Source organism: Danio rerio, chromosome 4, assembly GCF_049306965.1.
Source record: "Danio rerio strain Tuebingen ecotype United States chromosome 4, GRCz12tu, whole genome shotgun sequence".
NCBI classification, from domain to species: Eukaryota; Metazoa; Chordata; class Actinopteri; order Cypriniformes; family Danionidae; genus Danio; species Danio rerio.
Window position 1 is genome coordinate 52,380,474 of NC_133179.1, and position 14,466 is coordinate 52,394,939.

General features: G+C 39.0%; 1 protein-coding gene and 1 long non-coding RNA gene across 2 annotated transcripts in view; one reads left to right on the forward strand and one right to left on the reverse strand.

Moving 5' to 3' along the window:
* The window catches only part of LOC141381964 (uncharacterized), a 1,176,553-nt gene that overhangs the window by 173,461 nt on the left and 988,626 nt on the right, over positions 1-14,466 (forward strand). The window lies entirely within an intron of this gene.
* On the reverse strand, positions 382-11,894 carry LOC103910779 (uncharacterized). The gene is made up of 3 exons (XM_068220417.2): positions 11,836-11,894; positions 10,933-11,082; positions 382-2,545 (listed from the first exon to the last, which is right to left on the reverse strand). The coding sequence occupies exons 2-3, from the start codon at positions 11,015-11,017 to the stop codon at positions 1,752-1,754; spliced, it is 879 nt and encodes a 292-aa protein (XP_068076518.1). The 5' UTR covers positions 11,018-11,082; positions 11,836-11,894; the 3' UTR covers positions 382-1,751.

Genomic DNA, 14,466 nt, shown 5'->3' on the forward strand with positions numbered 1-14,466 from the left:
CCCGATAAAAGCCCTGCCTTGCACTGGTCCAACAGTGGAAATGTGGCTAGTGTACTTTACTGGAAAAAAGTGGCCATCTCCAGTTCCTTACCCCAAATGGAGTTCAAGTATCTGTGTTTTTCATGAGGAATCGAATGGGAGATTTAAAGATGGATCAGTGCAGCGGCAGCAGTAATGCAGTTGATGTGATTGTCTCTTGTGGTGTAGGAGCTGAGACGAAAGGCAATGTTCTCAATTTACCACTCAATCTAGGTTCCTACTCTCACCTATAGTTGTGAATGAAAGGACAAGATCTCGGGTACAACTAGAAACACTTCACAAAGTGTTATGACCTGTTTGTTTGAATCACAACATAAAAAAGAGATGAACCAACAAAATAGCCTGAATGCAAATTATTTATTATAAAATGTAACTCATAGAACAATTAATCAAAGCAACCAACAAATGTCTAGGAATAATAATGAAGATACAGAACTTAGGATATAAATCACAACAAAACTTTAACTGCATGAAAAAAGTAATGCAAAACAAAACCAATGAGATGGCAGGTCTTGACATGTGGACTCTTCAGTAACCACAGCATCCTGGGGTAGCTAGCACAACAACTTTTATATACCCATTGAGGAGTAATGCAGGCATCCAATCAGAATTTACCACATACTCCAATCTGGAATCATCACAGTGTATTAATATTGTAAAACTTAATACCTGTCGCTCTGACTAAATCATAAAATATTCATCAAGTTTTTATTTTACTAAAAAAAAAAAAAAGTAAATATAGTAAACTACAAAGAATCTTGTACCAAAAGTAAAGAAACTTTACTAATAAAAGCTGCAACACAGGACAATTATATGGGTTTTCTAAACTTGAGGTGGTTCTGGTATACTGCAAACTAACCATTCTGGAGCTCCACCTTCTTTGATGTGCGGTGTCTTCCCAGTGATGTTTCTTATTCAGGGAGTCAGACAGAGAACATCATCCAAAACAACACTAGCTACATGAATACAATGGAGAGTGGAGTACAGTTGTATCCACATCTGTACAGTCACTTGCAAAAAGATTTTAAGCCGCAGAGATGCTGTTTGCCAGATGTTTATGAAACTGTTCTTCTCTCAGCCTCCATCATTGTGTTTACGGTAAACGCGAAGAGCGCAACACATTTACCACCCCACCTACTGCAGTGTAGGAGTGTTGGAAAACTGTATACCGTCACTCAGCCTTTTCAAACATTATTCAGACATGAAACATCCTGTGCACATGAGAAAATGTTTTGCTGCATTCATGTCATGTGTGCAAATTTTTGTCCATGTGTTTCTTAAGCTACGCCGACTGAGTGAAACTCTGTAGACACTGATCAGATCTGTACGGTTTCTCTCCAATGTGAATCCTCTTCTGTTTTCAGATGTGTTAACTGACTAAACCTCTTGTCACAGTGTGAACACTTGTACGGTCTCTCCAGTGTGAATCGTCTGGTGCAGTTTAAATTTTGGAGCTGTAATAAAAGTCTTCTCACACTTAAGCACATATACTCTTTCACACCAGTGTGGATCTTCATGTGTTCATTAAAGTTTGCTGATCGGTTGAAACTCTTCCCACACTGAGTGTATGTGAATGGTTTCTCTCCAGTGTGGGTCTCACACAATCAAGGGATGCAACGACGCACAAACTTGACGCACGAACTTGCGTTTCCGGTCTGATGCATTTGCATGAATGGAAGTCTATGGGGAGAAAACTTCAGTGTGACCGCAGCTTAAGAGCAGGTGAATGGTTTCTCTCCAGTGTGGCGCATCATGTGTAGATTAAGCTTTGATGATTGGCTGAAACTCTTCCCACACTGAGTGCATGTGAATGGTTTCTCTCCAGTGTGGATCTTCATGTGTTTATAAAGGGATGATGATTGGCTGAAACTCTTCCCACACTGGGTGCATGGGAATGGTTTCTCTCCGGTGTGGATCCTCATGTGTTTATTAAGGGATGATGATTGGCTGAAACTCTTCCCACACTGGGTGCATGTGAATGGTTTCTCTCCAGTGTGGATCCTCATGTGTTGATCAAGATGTGATAAGCAGATAAAACTTATTCCACACTTAGTGCAAGTGAATGGTTTCTCTCCAGTGTGGATCCTCATGTGTTTTTTTAGGGATGATGATTGGTTGAAACTCTTCCCACACTGAGTGCACGTGAATGGTTTCTCTCCAGTGTGGATCCTCATGTGTTTATTAAGGTGTGATGATTGGCTGAAACTCTTTCCACACTGAGAGCATGTGAATGGTTTCTCTCCAGTGTGGATTCTCATGTGGTGATTAAGGTGTGATAAGAAGTTAAAACTCCTTCCACACTGAGTGCATGTGAATGGTTTCTCTCCATTGTGAATCATCATGTGAATCTTCAGTATGCTTTTGCTTGCCAAACTCTTTCCACACTGAGTGCAGGTAAAACGATTTTTGTTTCTCCTGTTCAAAATACCAGTCTCTAAATGAGTTTTGTCCTCAATTTTGACATGATGTTCCTCCTCTTTACTCCCCTCATTATCTTCAATTAGGTCTGAAAAAAACATTAGTTTTCATTTAGTCTTAAAAACTTCCCAAAAGCTGAAAAGACTCTGGAAACATTGGCTACAAACTGTAATTTTGATGCACATTAAATGTAAAAGAAATCAGATCATATTTTGTTCAGTCCATCAACCAGTACAAATTTAAGCAGATTCAATTCATTTTATCTGGTGCTTTTACAATGTAAATTGTGTCAAAGCCGCTTAACATAGAAGGTATAGTAAATTGAAACTGTCAGTCCAGTTTTCATTTTCTTACGTGATTGATCATAAAAGTTATTTTGGTCATATTGATAAGACACAGATTTGAAAGCTGTAAATGACCTATTTTTATTCATATTTCAAGAGTTCACACTTAGCTAATGATCCATCAAAAGCTTGTTTGGCATGCTGTCCCGGGAGAGAGCCCTGAGCTCAAAGGATCCTTGAGCCCGGGGCTTCCTCCCGTTGGCATAGCGAGAGGGGAGCCTGAGCTCGGTGGATCTCAGAACTCCCTAAAATGCAGTAAATAATCGCTCGGGACCGCAGGGTATTTAAAAAAAAAAAAAAAAAAAAAGCAAGAAGAATAGAGCTATATTCGGCTGCTGAATATAATGTGGAAAGGAAAGAGGTTCTTGCGGGAGGCATTACATATGTAGGGTTATGAAGGGTAAGAAAACGAGTTCTATCAGGGGGCTGGACATAATGTGGTAAGATGGGTAAAAAAGGGGGCCCCTGTCTAAAAGGGAGAAGAGAGGTAGTTGGAAGTAGAGTGTAGAAGAGAGGATTCTGGGTAACTCCTGCGCGAGTTGGGAGCTCGAAGGGACCTCTGGGGGGGTCAGAGCTTTGGGGGTGGTGTCTAAAAAGGAGAAGAGTGGTAGTTGGAAATAGAGTGTAGAAGAGAGGACTCTGGGTAACTCCTGTGGGAGTTGCAGCTCGAAGGGACCCCTGCGGGGGTCAGAGCTTGGGGCTGATGTCTAAACGGGAGAAGAGAGATAGTTTGAAGTAGAGGTTTAGAAGAGAGGATTCTGGGTAACTCCTGCGGTAGTTGGAGCTTGAAGGGATACCTGCGGGGGTCAGAACATGGGGGTGGTGTTTAAACGGGAGAAGAGAGATCGTTAGAAGTAGAGTGTAGGGGTTGGTTAAAGCCTGTTGGGCTTCCTTGAGGTGGTATTTACTGAAGCAAATGTAGGATTTGAAAGCTTCAGAAGACCAGCGACTGAGGGTCTGGATCTGATGGTGGGAGAGCCCAGTAGAGGCTGCTGTGGTGGCTGCGCCAATCCTAAATGAGTGGCTGGAAAAAGGCTCTGGGGGAAAGCCTGAAAGGCTGAGGACTTCTGTTAAGGTGTTTTTGAAACTAAAAACGAGATCCTGGATGGTTAGCATCATTAGTAAAAAGCAAGGCTAGAATGTTAGCCTCCTGAAATCTTCTTAGATTTAGGTAGGCTAGGAGGGTTTGGAAAGGGCGGGAGGCCGAGGAACTGCTCTAAGCGTGTATTTTTCATGCAATGTTTGATACCGCATGGCGAATGAGAAAAAAAAAAAAAAAACCTCAGCATTTCCCGGAAACTTAGATGCACTCGGCAGGTAGCGTCAGAAAGCTGCGTGTGTAATTCCGGTCACAAAATGCGGTGAAAATCCTACACGAGGTTAAAGTTTGGTTGTAGTGCTAACATGTTTACACTCAGTGCAATAGTTTGTTCGATTCGATACGAACAAACTAATAAACAAAGAGCACTGGTCGCTCGTTTACCAAATCTGTAGAGACAGGACAAATCACCAGCAACTAGAGCCGCGTCTTTTTTAAGAGAAGACTACAAGTTAATCCGGATCTCAGCGTTTGCAGATGAGAACAGCTCTCAGGTAAACAATAATCCTCCTTAGACACGCAATTTATTGTTGTCGAGCGTCATGTTATCGCTCATGTTATCATGCCTCATGTTATCCTGAGACCCCGCCCTGGTTATGTGCCCAAAGTTCCTACCACCCCCTTTAGAGATCAGGTAGTGAACCTGCAAGCGCTGCCCCTGGAGGAGGCAGACCTAGCCCTTTCCTTACTTTGTCCAATTCGCGCTCTGCGCATTTATGTGGACCGTACTCAGTACTTTAGATCATCTGAGCAGCTCTTTGTCTGTTATGGCGGTCGGCAGCAGGGAAGTGCCGACCGCCATAACAGACAAAGAGCTGCTCAGATGATCTAAAGTAGTGTGGGAAACAAAGATAATCCAACTGGATTGTGGATGCCATTTCACTCGCTTATTCGAGCAGAGGTGAGCCGTGTCCTCCGGGAGTGCATGCACACTCCACTCGCAGCGATGCATCCTCTTGGGCGTGTACACGCGGTGCCTCTCTAACAGACATTTGTAGAGCTGCGGGCTGGGCAACACCCAACACATTTGCAAGGTTTTATCAATCTGCGAGTGGAGCTGGTTTCCTCAAGGGTATTAGGTAACCCTTTGGTGATTGAGGAAACAACTCGGTACGCTTAAGGTGCGCCATTTTCCCTAACTCGGAGATATGTGCGCCTTTTTATCTGTCAGTAAAGTTCCCTGTCAGGTGAGCCCTGCAGATTCCTCCGTGGCCCCCAGCACTGACTCAGCGGAGGAGTCACTTGCTGGCCCACTATGTTGAAGGTCTGCCCACTGGTCAGCCCGCGTTTTGGGTATAGGTGCCTGCTATGCGTGATCCCCACTAGGCGATCCCATTTGCTTATTCCGCCATGGTTAAGTCCCCCCTCTTGGTGGACCCGTGTCTTCCCTCTCCGCTAACCACCTTCTCTATGCGCACTCCCCCTTCTTAGGGCTAGTCCATATATAATTCTGCCATCTTATCCCATTGGGTAGCGGATGGCCTCAGCAGCATCCCCCTTTTCTGGATTGCACGCTTCCCAACGCACTGTCATATTTTCCTAGAATTATCTAGACGCTCACGACTTCCCAAAAAAATATATATCTAAATGCGTAAAACTTCTGTTGAAGTGGGATAAGTAAGGGCCAGGGACACGTTGGAGGACCGCGGCTTCCATGATGTGGGTGCGTCACGCTTGCTTGACTATCCGCTCATCGTAGACGTTGGTAAGGTGCAGTTATTATGGCGTTTTCCATAGTTCTCCCGTATGTGGATTTTCTAGATCAAATCCACCTATAGCATTGGAGTTCCCCACCCGAAGGGGAACGTACGAGGTTACAGAAGTAACCCTTCGTTCCCCGAGGAGTGGAATGGAAATGCTATATTCCATCGCCATAATGACTGTCCCTTAGCTGTTAGAAAGTCTCTTCAGCTTAAAAGGATGGCGTTTGCTCGCTCCACGTGTGCTTATATGCTGGGTTAATTGGCAATAAAGCACACCTGCGCAAGCTTATGCTGCCAATTCATTGGCTTTCATTGGCCTGTTCAATACTCTTTCAGACAAGCGGCTTCTGAACCAAATCCTCCCATACGTAGATTTTCTAGATCAAATCCACCTATAGCATTTCCGTTCCCCTCCTCGGGGAACGAAGGGTTACCTCTGTAACCTCGAACGTTTCTACTGCAGACAATCAAAAATATATATTGTATTAAGGGGCTAATAATATTGACCTTAAAATAGGATTCAAAATATTAAAAACTGCTTTTATTCTAGCCGAAATAAAACGAATAAGCCTTTCTCCAGAAGAAAAAATATTATTGGAAATTCTGTGAAAAATTCCTGAAGGACGAATAATATTGACTTCAACTGATAATCGTTTTGAATAATCGTGATTATAATTTTTCCCATAATCGAGCAGCCCTATCATATGATTCCTTATCACAAATCTTTTTTTAATGCACACACTGAAATTTGTTCAGTAAAAGTGCTTGCGTAGTTTACGTAAGTTTATCTTTTTTTATGAAATAAAAAGTTTATCCTACTCAGTTATGTGCATGTTTTTATGCCTTTATTTCAAAAGTTATGTGCATCATGACATTTCCATCAACCCATTTTTTTTATTTATAGCCTATGCAAAATACACATAAAAATAAGTGGCTGGAAAGGTAAGGCTAAGCAAGAAATACTGCTTCATCTTTAAAGAAGGGGAGGAGACTGACAGAAACTCAGAGTTTAGAGAATAAAACCTGCTCCTGACCTGGGGGCTATTCCATAAACCAAGCTTACAGAAAAAGCCAGGCTTATTTTGGTAAGTCAGGTTTATTAATGGCTGATTCGGTTTTATAAATCAAATTTACGATAGTTCAAACTTAGTTACCCTGGCAACTTATGCTGGAAAACTAGCCTGGTCCGGGGCAGGCTAACTCTCAGTCTTAAATTCAAGCCTAATCAAAGTAATGTTAACATTTACCTGCCATATCCTGATGGCATTTTAATTCACTTAACATCTTAATAATGTTTAATAATTTATTTTTTTCGGCTTAGTGCCTTTATTAATCTGGGGTTACCACAGCGCAATGAACAGCCAACTTATATAGCATATGATTTATGCAGCAGACGCCTTCACTGGGAAACATCCATACACACTCATTCACATTCCTACACTACGGCCAATTTAGCTTATTCAGTTCATACCATAGCTAGCGCATGCCGCATGTCTTTAGATTTGGGGGAAACCAGAGAACCTGGAGGAAACCCACGCGAGCATGGGGGTAAGAAAGACACTGACTAATTTAAAGAAGAAGACTACATTTCTTGAATAATGACTTTAAAGCTGTAAAATGAGTGGAATAATCAGGAAATAATACGTGCTGTGCACCTGCAGCAGCGTTACTTTAATGTAAAGATATTATCTCACGGGCAGCAGGAAACAAGTGGCAAAGGGAAAGCAATGATTTGCAGCAGATTCAGGAGCAAATTAAAAATCTCACTGCTTGTGCGTTCACAGGTTTTTATTTATTTTAAACCTATATGCTTACATTTAGAACATTTTGTATGTTACAGTGAGCCTGCAATGCATTAAAACTTTCTTGCAAGCAACAATTGGCAGTAAGCGCAAATTCTCTCTCACGCACATGCGCGCGATCAAGCACATTTAACTTACTATGTTTTATAACAAATATTTAATTTCATATTAATAGGCCTAAATAATAGCCTATATTTAAAAATATATTGCTACTAATGTAGCCTATTCAACAATCTGCAGTTTCGCGGCTCACTGGCTGTGAACAGCTGTGTCTCATTTCAGAGCTCTTTTAGTTTTCGAAGTTGCCATGGTAGCACACAACATCAGGGGTGCCTGCAGGATTTTATTGCAAGGTACGCACAGAACCCCTCAACCACTGGGCATCAGTGTTCCATACTCATTTTTGATCTTGTGCCACAATGTTTCGGATAATTCTGACAGTTTGTCCGGCAGCAAATACTGGCCTTTCAACCGTGGTAGTGCCAGACAAACTCGGTCTTTCACTTCAGATGCAAGGCCATCTATGAAGGGAAGAAACAGATTGCGTCGCCAGTATTCATCTGGTGATGCTGCTGGTGTGTTTGACCGCATAGGCTGAATTGTTACTATGCGAGGGATCGATGGATTAATGTGAAGTTTGGAAGCCAGCTCACAACCTTGATCCCACATTTTTCAGAACGTTGCATCTTCCCTTTTATTTTGAAGCATCGTCACTAATGCACCAGCATTACTAGCAGCACTCTGTAGATCACAAGTTGGATTTTGAAAACTGTTGCTAAGAGGCGTCAGATATTGTAGTAATCCCTGAATCACAATAATGCTGATAATGAAATCGAACGACTCCATTGTTCTCCCTAGAGACATCGCTGTGTTGCAGGTCCTGGGGTCCCCCTCAGTCTTCAGTTGATCCATTGTCACATAGATGTGCTGGTAGTTTTGGATGACAGTGCTAATGCACACATCGTGCTGAGAACAGCGCGTGTCTGAAAACTTTTTTAAACGCTGTTTTGTGCTGCTTTCACTTTAAAAGGCTTGCAGCCATTTAGGGGAAGCTGTTATGAACAACACGATGTCTTGTACAGCATTTAATGTATTTCTAACCAAAGGGATGCGTGTTGAGTGCACTATTGCCAAATTAAGCGCATGGTTTCTGGAATGCACGTAAGTGGCGGCAGGATACAGCTGTTTAATACGGACTTGAACACCTCGCACCTTGCCACTTACGTTCCCAGCACCATCATACCCCTGTCGCACCGAATTGCAAGGTTTTAATTTCATTTGTTGTAGCTTCTCCAGCAGTGATTTTGTTAGCGTCTCGCCGGTAGTATCAGCAGTAGAAATAAAGCATAAAAAGAACTTTTCGAACGGAAAAGTTACCACTGTCACAATCCACATAGCGGACTAGTAAGGAAATTTGTTCTGAATTGCTGATGTCAGCCGTTTCATCCGACAGCAAAGAGAACCACTGAGCTTGTTTGCATTTATCAATAATTGTGTTCTGAATCTGTTTCCCACACAACTCAATTTCGTTTTGTATTTGATGCCCACAGTAATTTGCATTTGAAGGTGCAAGCTACAAATACTGTTTTAAAGTTACATCACCATCTGCACGGAAGTTAAAAAAACGCATGGAAATTGCTGCGTTCGTCTGTATGACCTCTGAGAGGTATATTTTGCTGTCCGCAAACCGCAATTAAATCAATTATTGCTTTTACACCATACTTGTTTCGTTCTGTTGTTTCTTGGTGGGAACGATCAAATGCTGTACAAATTAATTGCGTCTTTCCTGCACACACACTTAAAAAATCTGCTGCACGTAACTGAGCGCTCCAATGTGCTGGAGTGGACAGGTGCTTCGTAACATTTTTTTTCACGTTACTCCAGTCACTTAATGGCTTTGTCCGGAGAGTCATGTCGCCAGAGGAGAAAAGTATGCAGGACACACAAAACAGACCATCCTGTGATATGCTATATCTCAGTGTTGGATATAAAGTCTCATTAAAAAAACTCATCAAGGATTTTCCTTTGTTTCCCAAAAATGGATCTTGACGGAGCGATCCAGTCTCTGGGTGGCCTGAATCTATTCTGCAGTGCAGCGAGTTTAACGCAGTCAGCAGCCAATTTAAGCTCATCTGCTGTAAATGTGCTAATATCTGCTACGTCTTTTATTGTTGTAACCGGGCAGCAAGGAGCAGGTACCTGTGGGCTGGCAAAACAAACAGGAGGTTTCATGCAAGTAGCGGGTCCATAAGTAACGGTTCCATGCGAGGAGGCCGAGCAGCTTGCTGCTGGATCGTCCGATGAAGGCTGGGCCTGAAGTTCCAGCGGCTCAGGTGCTGAGACTGTGGTCTCCACACCGTGTGGGTAATCAATATTGGTCTCATTACTTTTAGGCCTTTTGGCAAATGTCTCCATAAAGTTTAATTGTTTTAAAGAGCGTTTACTCATTTCGATTCTTGTTTTAAACAATAGCCATCTGAATTGTAATTTTAGTGTGCGGATAAACCGCCAACAAAACTAGGGCCAATAGATTTCTTTTTATCCATCCCCCGCCATGCAAGCAGGCTACATACACTTTAAAACATACAAACGCACACTTTTATTTACTCATATTTTCGCTTGCTTGTCATCTTGTCGCAATGTACACAGTTTAAATTATGTTAAAAATAAATAAATAAATAAATAAATAAATAAATCGGCATTAATTTGCGCCCTCTCATGGTAGGTACGCACAGTGCGTACAGCCGTACCCCTGCAGGCGCCACTGCATATGCGCACAAAAACCAGTTGATGGAAACACCATGATGCGCATAAATTTTGAAAATGCATATTACTGAGTAGGACAAACCTTTTTTATTCGATAAGAGAAGATGCGCATAAATCGCGATGGAAACAGTTTTACTGCACAAATTTCAGTATGAGCATTAAAAAAGGTCATGTGATTTTGTTATAAGAGATCATTTGATTTAAAAAAATATATAAATGGACAAACCAGCAGGCTGAGCACACTTTAAATTATCTGAACTATTGTTTTGGTCATTCTAAAACGTCTTACCGTTTAAGTATTAGTGTTATTATATTATAATTGACCTACAGAATCAAGAGCGTCTGTGCTTCGCGTCTGACACCTTCAAACGCCACCGCACGTTCACTGCAAGTCAGGATTGCATTCTGAGGTGCAAGTCATTTATTAGATGAACAAAACATAGAGGCAGCCTCTCTTTTTGCAGAAAATTCCATTTATACTGTTGATATTTGACGTCAATTAATCAGGAAGTGATGATTTTGTTCGCTTTGACTCTTTGAATGGTATCGCAGCTTTATTTGCATGTCTTTTATGCAATAATCCAGTTTTGTTCAATCGCATTTTTGGATGGAAACATAGCTTATGAGTGCTTATGTGCATTTAGGAGAACCAGGCAGCACACTCAGGGCTGCAAGATGGATTTAATTTAGTATTCTTATTATTAAAATATATCTGAATGAGGATCAAATGACTGAGTTGGTGTTTGTGAGTGAAAACCAACCTGTTTGTTCCTGCAGATCTTCCTGTTTGACTGTGAATGTTTCTTCAATCTTCACATCTTCACTCTCCTCTTTAATAAACGCCATCTTTATAACAGTGTGAAGATCAGTCACTTCAGCAGGAGTTTTTCTCTGTGTTTTGACACTTTGTCCTGTTTAAAATAAACAAAACAATAAAAATGTCCTGTTTAAAATAAATAAAACAATGAACAGAAACAAAATAACTTCTCTTCAACACTTGCTTCAGTAGTTTCTTTATATGAGAGTCATTAACATTAAAGAAATCAGGCAAGTCTAAGATAGAAGTAAAGTTGGGTTTTATATTCAGATATTCAGACATTCTCCTTAATAATATCATTTCAGAAAAGTATTCATTGCAAATACTAAATAGGGAAATCATATTAGCAGCAAATGACTATCAAACTACAACATTGTTCACAGTTAAATAAACAGTGTTAATGCTGTTTTCAAATCACACTTGCATGCAAATTCCGATCGAATATTCAAAGTAACATGATAAACAATATAGAGACTTCTAAATGAACGAATGTGTGAATATAAAACCAACTTTACCTCTATATAAAACACTTATTACTCACATCTCTGTAACTTTTTTCAAACTTTATTCAGATATGTTCTTAATTGTTTTGTTTGTTTTATTAATCTTTTTGTCTGCTTACAGCAACTTGTAGCACTTTTTTTCTACAAGACATATTCCCTCTTGGGGACAAAAAGTTTATCCTATCTTTATTCAAACAAAAGCCCTCATTACTGTGAGTAAATTAGTACTGCATTGTATAAAGGGTTAAAATAATATTGTCAACAGCAGGTACATTTAGCACTGAAAGAAAAAAAACAGAAACTTTAATCCATTGCTTTATAAGTGTAAACGCTTTAAAACAAACCTTTCTCCAGTTGAATCAGCACGCGAGCGGCGCAGGCTTATGACGTCACACGCCACGCCAAAATAAAGGTCTTTTAAAAAATCGTTTTCTGCCACTATTTGTTGCAGTCATGACTTATTGATACACTTCTCCCTCGTTTTCCACTTTCTTGCATACACAGACACACATATAGTCAGTATTTGGAGATGATCAAAATCTTTACTCTAAACATTTTAGAACAATTTTAAATAAACTTGATTAATCCACTAAGTGTTTAAAGCAGAAATCTCGACTTTCTAAAAGGTAAACAGCAAAATCCTCAGAGTAAAATTTACTCAGTTCAGAGAATATTTGGTCCCTCTCTAAATTGAGCAAAATTTACTCAGCAGCAGTTAAAGTTAATGAGACAATGATGGGGTTAATTAAGTGATGATTGAGCACTGATGATGAACACCTGCTGTTAATAAGCAGAAACAGAAGAGAAGCAGCAGCAGATTCGCTCATTGCTTACCTGATTGACTTCATTTCTGTCAGATGTTCACAAAAGTCCATATAAGATTTATTGAGAATTAACTGTTTTAGTTCTTTACATTTTAGAAAAAAAATTAAAAATTCCCCCAATGTCACCATTATGGAGAAAAGTGGCTGATATACTTGGGGTCTTTGACTTAATTTATAATGATGATCTGTCTTTGCTTGCTATGACAAGTTTGAAGTGAGCAAATATGATCAGGTTGATAGATCCTGTATTGAACCTTACTCTTGATAAGAATTATAAGAGATTATGCTTGACTTTGCAAATTATGCTTAATTCATGGTTTATCATATAACAAACAAAATTCTTTGTTTATCAAGAGAACAGACATCAGCTGTGGATTTATATATTTTTAAAATACATTGAGCATCTGAATCTCTTTAGAGACACAGACATCAATAATGAGCATATCTATCTCTACAGTGGTTACAGATTTATTTTTTGGCTGCAGTGCATGGTAAGAGAATCATACAACATTCATCCATAGTTCCCAGCATGCACTGTAAGGAAAAAGCATACTCTAATTCTTTATGTCTGTGTGTTTTTAAGTGTTTCAGATGTTCAATGTGTTTTATAATCTGATAAAAGTATTGGTGAGCTCCATTTTCTTAATAAAGTGCTCCTTTTTTGATACAACATTATTTAAACTTAACAGCCCACCAAGCAAAGTTACGTCCAAAAGTATCTTCTACGTCTCTGTCAAACGTTGAAATTATGTCCTCTGAAGAGCCAGAATGAAAGTGTTTATGACGTCTTTTATTGACGTCTTTTTTAACGTCCTTTCGACGTGCTTTTGCCGTCTTTTTGGGGTCCTTTCGCAGTATTTTGATGTCTTTTTTCTCTATTTACTTTTATTTATTTTTATTGTGTATTTTTGTGAATCTTTTGAATGACTTTAACACCCACCGGACAAATAAACAGACAGTGCACATTAAATTGAAACATATTTATTTAAAGAACAAACAAACAGTCCAATTCACAATAAGACCAGAAACATGCATTAAAGGGACAGTTCAGTCGAAAAATTAATATTTAATAAATAATCAAAACAAATAGAAACATATTTTGTTTCAAACCTTTAAACATGTCAACAAAAGTCACTTGTTAACTGCAGAGTTGCATTTTTTAGAACAATAATAATGAATATTGATTAATAATGAGTAATAATGATTTAATTGATATAATATTCTATACTTAATACTTTTATTATATTATTAGTTATATTATATAATAACAACTATTAATATTGTTATTAATATATTATATTATTAATTATATTTAATATAATTACCATTAAAGAGATCTGTAAATTACAAGTTATGTTTTTAAATTACAAGTTATGATTTTTTTGGAAGTATTGCACAGATAAATTATTTTCTGTGTCCGGCTCCTCCTTTTCTTGCTGGTGCATGCTTCAGGTGTTCGGATGCATGATTTTTGATTTTTTCTTCTGTAGCATCCTTGCTTCATTTCATTACTGCAGCTGTAATTTAAAAGACAGAAACAAGTTACAACAACAAAAAATGATTAAAGTCATTTATCAAGTACATATTTTCATATAGACAATAGCACTGTTTGAATTTGTTGTTGGCATAACCATTACATCATAATCGACAGATAAACTCAAGGCTCTATTTTTAACAGTAAGAATTTGAAGAAGAAAAGTAAAAATATGTAGATTTCACTGATAAAGAGTTTGTGGTTGAATCTCAACAGATGCTGAGCTCAGTGTATGTTGTAAATATTCTCTCTTTATACACCTACTTGTGAGGACAAAATTGAAAATAAAGCTAAACTGGAAAGCAATTAAAACCCTGCACAGCAGCTTCCTGACTCGCAATTTTTTAATTACTTTTTACAATATTTGAATGTTGCATGACAAAAGTTTTTTTGTGAGATTAGGACAGGGCCTACTCTACACAGCAAAATCCTATATTATAGCTATATGTATTACGTAAATTTACTATATAAATTAACTTGGCACAATTTTTATTTAGACCCACACTAAATTAAATTAAGATACTCAAGGACAATAAAGCGATTAAATAAGTGATGATTTACTAAAAAATTGAAATGTTCTTAGTCATTTTAACAGAAAAGCTAGAAATATCAACAAC

Coding starts and splice junctions, on each gene's coding strand:
- LOC103910779 (XM_068220417.2), bottom strand. CDS start 11,017: ATGGCGTTTATTAAAGAGGAGAGTGAAGATGTGAAGATTGAAGAAACA. Junction 2,546..10,932: donor AGATCTGCAGGAACAAACAG/GTTGGTTTTCAC, acceptor TGTTTTTTTCAG/ACCTAATTGAAGATAATGAG.